Raw genomic sequence first — 6,942 nt, 5'->3', positions numbered from 1 at the left:
AACCACACCCTGCCCTTGAGCTAATAAATATAAACATGATTATGACTTATTGATACAGGTAAACATATCACTCGTTCCTATAATAATGATATGTAAATAAATACAATGCCACAATTTTCTTTTTATGTATTTTTGTCACTTGTTGACATTTGTCTGTTCAATCGCCGCGTTTTCTTAAATGACTATGTTTTTAGTTAATGTATAAACTGTTAACCTTGGTAAAACAGGTCAAAGTATTAATCGTTACGCATGGGGAAATTTTTGTGTTGTGTATGCAAAACATTGAGTAAAGAAACCTTTATGAAAAAAGATGGATATATACTGGGTTATTTTGTTCATATCTCTGGTATCCTTATTAATAGAAAGGTTAGTGAGAAAATTAAAGATCAGTAACTTTAATCAGCGTTATGTTGTCGTTACTGGATGCGATACGGGATTTGGAAACATGCTTGCTAAAAGGCTGGACGCCATGCAGTTCCATGTTTTTGCGGGATGTTTTACAAGCAAGGCAGTTATGCAGTTGACCGAAGAATGTTCGCAGAATATGACAGCTATACAAGTAGATGTTTCAAAAGATGCAAGTATTGAACAAATGTTGGAAACAGTTAAAAGAAAACTACCCAAAGATAAAGGTTAGTAGATATTTTATGTTTGCAAAAGCAAATACGTGTCAGATGTTAACAAACCTAACAACCATTCGTATGTTGGACTATCTATAACGTATCGTAATACTTGTTATGTATACAGTCAAGTGCAGTAAACTGTTGTGGTTTAAAATCCGTCAATGAACTAGGTTTAACATAACCCAGCCATGTACGGTTACAGAATTTAATAATTAAAGATTTAGGTCGTTGAATTTTACGTTTAAGCGTAGCATTTACATTTCTTCTTGTGAAGCACGTTTAAACGCAGTACATCATTTGACAGTTTAAACCCTTGACATTCACACATGTTCATATATTCAAGGTCATACCTACTTGCTTTGAAAAGCTGATATTTTGACAATCAGTGTTACTAAGCAAGGCCTTAAAATCTTATTTTTTTAAATTTTGTTTTAATTAGTGACACTTTTCGGAAATTAATATCGTGTCAAAAAAAAAAAAAAAAAAAAAGAATACAAAAAGGGAGTTATGCATTTGGAGCATCAGTATGTTGATTTCTAACACCATTGACCATGTTTATAGCATAAAAAGTGCAGTTTCGCAACTTTTTGTTAAATGTGGAAACAAATATTCCCAAAGGTTATGAAAACATTTAGGGTCGGACCAAAAACTTAGAGGATGTCAGGATACTGGAAACAAACAACATTTTTACGTCTAATTCAACCTTTACCATGCTTAATTGGATGTTCACTGAAAAGTTACTGACTAAATAATGAAAATCAGCCTGCACGGACGTTCAGTCTGGTCTTTGTCTGCACTTATCGCAAATTCAGAATCACTTCCCGCCAGCAGTTTTATAATTAAATGGAGTTTTACTAGACATCGCATGTGAGACGTATTTTGATGTCTAAATTTTTAATTTCTATGGAAATACGTGGTAAAATTTGGAGTAATGGATACTTTCCTTGATTTTTTTTTTCAATAATAATGTCAATAAAGAAAGCATACATCATAATTGATGCAGTCAATAAATGTATAAATTAACAACTTGTCTAACTCCACACCTGGATTTTTCTGTCAATCCTTTGAAGATTGAACACATTTTAAAATGACTAGATAAAGTTATTAGAGATACAAATAATAATTGTGTATATATTCATGAGCACACTCATCTGTTGTAAGGTATCACAAATATAAAAAGAAATATTACCCACTCAGCAAGAAAACATTCATATAAACGTAACAGTTGTAACCCATTATTTACTAGATTACCGTTAAAAGAAATATCGTGATCTATTCTAATTACGAACAACTTATATGTTTAAAGGAGGCGAGGATGCAAAACGAAAGTTACGAAAAGCTGCTCAGACTAGATTGTATTAATACATTATTGAAAATAGAAAAGTTTCTATTCTTACGTTAAACATACTAATTGATAAATGGTTTATTTTGTGATAATGTATGCCGCCTCAAAAAGCAAAACGTTTTAATATTTCCTTTATGTTCTTTGTATGTTCTTTCAGGACTTTGGGCTGTTGTTAATAATGCTGGAATAACCGGAACTGCAGGGCAATGTACCTGGCAAACGAGACAAGATTTTGAAACTGTGTTAGCAGTTAATTTCTATGGTGTTGCTATGGTAACGAATGCCTTTTGTCCTCTGATAGTGAAAGAACGTGGTCGTGTTGTGAATGCATCAAGTATGATGGGACGAATTGCATTTGGCCAGGCTACATACGTCGTATCAAAGTATTGCGTGGAAGCATTTTCTGATGTACTCAGGTAAAGTATTGATGTGTTCAAGACAGTATGTAAATGTAATCCCTAGCAGTTTTAAATTTTCTAATCAGTTTCTTTTCCAGTTTTAAACAGTTTTTTAAAAGTTTTTGGAATGTCTCTGTTCTTGAATTGTAAGTTAATAGACTTACGGTGGTATCAGATAATATTATAGTATTAACTTGCAAAATAGCAATATGTTTTAATTTAAACTGTCCTGGTAAAACTTTTATTCTATAATTGTATTACAGACGAGAACTTTACAGAACAGGGGTGAAGGTATGCATAGTTGAGCCTGGTGCATTTAAAACTGGAATAATTGATCCAAGTGCTCAATTAAAAAGGCTTGAAAATAAAGTCAACAGCTTGCCAGAAGAAATAAAGGGGAAACTGCGAGAGGATTACATTAGCATAAGTATTTAAGTTGTTTATAGTAATTATTTTTTTCTTTCAAAAACAAATTCAGGAACTTAAAATGTTTCGTTCATTCAATCTTTTCATTACGTATTGAATTGTTAAAAAATAATGGATGTTTTTGAAGCTAGCATATTTTTTTCAACTGGTTGATGCTCAAAATTGAAATTTGTTTAAAATCTCATTGACAATAAAAGTTCATGTAATGACAGTAACATCTTTATCTGGAAACAAACCGTAAACCGTTAAATATGTTTTTCACGGTGTAATATTATTTCCTAAACTGTAAGACTGAAATCGTTATTATTACTAAGTATTGTATTGAAGGTATGGCCAGATTCACGAAAGCAACTTCTAATGCCTCCACTAACGTCAATGAGGTTGTCGATGCCTACATACATGCCATTACTGCAAAGTATCCATTGAAAAGGTAAAGAATAATATAGCCTACATGATCAGAAAACTATATCTGTCAGAGTCTTTTGTTGCTTTAGTTTGTTTTTCGGCGACGCCGTCTAAATTCGTTTTCGTTACCTATGCCACGTGACTTCAGTTTGCAAATCAAACCACTTGATAACACATTATAGATAATTTATCAAAATGGAAGATTTTTGCAACACTCTGTCTGATTGGACTAGAGTGTCAATTTCTTTCACACTGTTGATTGTGCTGCGCTGAGTGAAATGTAGACAAAGCGTTTATCCTAAACGACGCTGTTCACCGTTTTAAAGTTAACTTTGGCTCAGTATATTTAGTAAGAATATTGATATATCTCAAAATGATAAGTACGTTTAATAAATATGATTAAAACCTGTTCAAATACCAACATATATCGAATTAAAGAAAGAGCTGAATAAGGTCTGCGTATCACATGAATAAGGGTGTGATAAGAGTCTTTTATGTAGAGAAGTACTTTTTAAAAGATTTTCCTTGTTACAATTGTCTGTATATGAAAAGGTTTCTTGCTTTTGTGACTTATTCAGATTGCATATTAAAATGAGTACTTGTTTGCTTTGATATATTTGTTATAAATTATTTAACTGATTTATTATAATTATATGGATATTTTTCTTTAGTATGGTATGCAAATATTGAACTCAGTTGAAATCTGTTTTATTATATATATGCTATATAATGACTGAATCTCAATACACTGAAATGAAGGTACGCTGCATACAGTTTATCTATGTGGTATGACTACGGTCAAACTTTGCTTATGAAACAGAAATATTGAAATAATTACAATTGTATGTTTTGCTTGACCTTCACTTTTTTATAGGTGTGACGTCACTGTCCAAAGATTCATGAATAGCGAATATGCATTTGTTAAAGCGGAATCAGTTGGCCTATTTTAGAAATAAATAAAAATAATAAATAAAAAAATCATTTAATTGATTTTTTCTCATGTATTCTAATCAAACTTGATTTGTAGCATCTTTATTAGGCCCGCAGCCAACTTTGTTCAGTTGGGACATTTAACCCCTTTTAGGGGCTGCTAGAGCTAAAACTAGAAATGTCTTTATACAGCGTCTCATTAACAGCTTGGTGGATCTTTGTCATACTTGGTCTGGAGCATCATTATAAGGTCCTCTTCTAAATTTATTTATATAGGAACTTGGGCCCTTTTAGGGACCACTATAGCTAAAAGCAGATATGCCTTTCTTCGCATTAACCACTAAAATGTAATGGATTTTTATCAAACTCGATGTGTAACAATATCGTAAGTTCTCCTGCTATTTTGTTACAAATGGGGATAGGGACCAATTTAGCTAAAAATATAAACACGTTTAATGACCTCTTCTCATGAACCGCTTCATGAGTCTTCATCAAACTACTGCTGTAATTATTCGTCTAAGGATAAACGAAACAAAATTGCAACCCTACGAAACCTTTGCGAAAAATTAAAAGAGAACCATTTAAATTGTTAAAGTGCGGTGTTTAGATTTGCAATTTGAAAAATGTTAGATGAAAGATGAATGTTAGATGAAAAATTCATAAACTTCTTTCCTTATTACAATTCGCCGACCATCATTCTTAAAGATATTTCTTGTAAAGTCTGTTTACGAACTTTCGTCATAAGTTCATTAACACCTTAGTTCAGTGTGAAAACAATCACTCTTGCCAAACTTCCTTTTCACAAACACACATGCACACCACACACACTTTCTTCACAGTTGTTACAATTTTCACAACCTGGACACAAATCACACTATCAAAGAGTCAGCAGAAGAGGCTGTCTAGTGTTTAAGGTGTCGGAAACTGAACCCGAGGTCGTGCGCTCGAGCCCAGCAGGGGTCATGACTGCACCTCTTGATATGACACCAGTACTGATTTTCCCAATAAGCAGTCTCGTGAACAACTGAAAAAATCCGTATGATTTCATCACAATCGGACTGAGATAAATTGGTATAAACTAATCGGTCAGTCAAATAGCCATTTAATTTCGTATGATGCCTATCTGATATGGTGGCTGATATCGCGCCGAAAGGTAAATATCGCCTTTTCGCTTTTTAGCCTTCCTGTAGCACATGCGCACACCATTGTTATGAGATATGACAGAATGTATATATAGCGCATGCGCTACAGGAAGGCGGAAGAGAGAAAAGGCGAGCTTTCTTGTATTGGCGGGTTGTCGCCGTTTCGCTTTGTCCCGGCGAGAATTTAGCCTTACGGCGCGTTAGAAATCTCGCTATTTAACCTTTTTCACGCTTGGTTTTTTGCTTGTCATGTTCTCAATCTCACTTTTTCGCCCTGGCGCCCGCAACAAAGCGAAATGGCGACAACGCGCCCAGACAAAAAAGGCGAAGTTCGCAGAAATCAGCCACCATAGTGTGAGCTATAAAATTATTTAAATATTAATCATTAATATTTCGGAATTGATGGACTTGGTTTTACATTATACTATTAGATGATCGATCAGTCGGCCCGTCAGTAGGTCATCCTCTTAGTCAGTCAGTGAACCGTGTCAATAAAAATACAGCTTATGAAACACATTGTTATACAATATATATATTTTCGTTTTCATCTACAGGTATTTGGTTGGCACAGACGCAAGATTTATGATGCGGGCATTGTGGCTGCTTCCTGAATGTGCAAGTGACTTCATCATTAATAAATTGATTGGAAAGGATATAAATAAGGAGTAGACGTTTTCTCCTTATAACAATCTACAGATAGTACGCTCTTTTTATCTAACAAATACCTTAGTTTTCCGTGTATCAATACACAATATAGTTAGATATAAAATGTAATACTCTAAACATGAAAAGTCGATTTCAGTTACTATGTCTAAAGGTGTCGCATTATCAGGATAAAAACTACTGGCATACATAACAGCATCAACTATTCTGCTTTTAACCGTTATATTTAAACCTGTATGAAAATTAAAGCTTGCAGCACGAAACTTTAGACAGATGTCTACAAGCCAATTGCGTCTCGGCCGTCGTCTGCGTCTGCGTTCAATTTTGACCCTTTATTCACGATTACGAGCAAGTTCAAATTATAAAACAAAACATATGACATTGTATATATAACTACTGAAATTGTTATCATTTATATAGAACATCTTCACATATATCATTTATTCAAGAAAATAATGTTCGCGCAGTTGTGCAAAATGCTTTCTCATGTCATAAGTACATATCATTATTGAATAAAGGAAAGAATTTGCCTCATCGCTATTTTCGAAATAGCAACATATTAATTATCATGTTCCTTATTGTATAATTGATGCATTTTAGATTGAAGCCGGTCTTATTTGCAAAATGTAATGAAAGCATCATCGGACGAAAGAATAAAGAAATAATCACATACACATGAACTGACCCATTCTAGCCCATGAAAAGCATGACCTGATTACATTTATTTAAAAGAGATTTATATTTTTCTCCATGTAGCTATCATCCTGCCCGTCTATATGTTAAAGCTTAGACTCTTTCGTCCTATAATGTCATTTCATTATGTATGTCTGGGTTGAACCAACGACCTTGGCTTCCTCACAAGACGAATTCAACGCCAAAAGCGGTAGTGAGACTCGAACCCACACTGGTGAGGGATAAGTGGTTCTAAAAAAGTGATCTTAACCATTCGGCAACGGAGGCCCCAGAAGACATTGAAAGTGCTTAAATAAGTCGTGGTTTGGACGTAATAG

General features: G+C 33.8%; 1 protein-coding gene across 1 annotated transcript; it reads left to right on the top strand.

The window, feature by feature from the left end:
* The first annotated feature begins 259 nt into the window (after positions 1 to 259).
* LOC128546614 (17-beta-hydroxysteroid dehydrogenase type 6-like) lies at positions 260 to 6,462 on the top strand. The gene is made up of 5 exons (XM_053517572.1): positions 260 to 632; positions 2,126 to 2,384; positions 2,630 to 2,793; positions 3,120 to 3,222; positions 5,824 to 6,462. Exons 1-5 carry the CDS (start codon positions 311 to 313, stop codon positions 5,936 to 5,938), a joined length of 963 nt encoding a protein of 320 aa, XP_053373547.1. The 5' UTR covers positions 260 to 310; the 3' UTR covers positions 5,939 to 6,462.
* Positions 6,463 to 6,942: the final 480 nt, after the last annotated feature.

Source organism: Mercenaria mercenaria, chromosome 11, assembly GCF_021730395.1.
Source record: "Mercenaria mercenaria strain notata chromosome 11, MADL_Memer_1, whole genome shotgun sequence".
Classification (NCBI taxonomy): domain Eukaryota; kingdom Metazoa; phylum Mollusca; class Bivalvia; order Venerida; family Veneridae; genus Mercenaria; species Mercenaria mercenaria.
This window is presented reverse-complemented; position numbering and strand designations above follow the sequence as displayed.

What these genes read in the sequence shown, in the direction of transcription:
- LOC128546614 (XM_053517572.1), top strand. Translation starts at nt 311, where the DNA reads ATGGATATATACTGGGTTATTTTGTTCATATCTCTGGTATCCTTATTA. An exon ending in AGAGGATTACATTAGCATAA is followed by an intron (nt 2,794 to 3,119) that starts GTATTTAAGTTG and finishes ATTGTATTGAAG; the next exon opens with GTATGGCCAGATTCACGAAA. An exon ending in GCAAAGTATCCATTGAAAAG is followed by an intron (nt 3,223 to 5,823) that starts GTAAAGAATAAT and finishes TTTCATCTACAG; the next exon opens with GTATTTGGTTGGCACAGACG.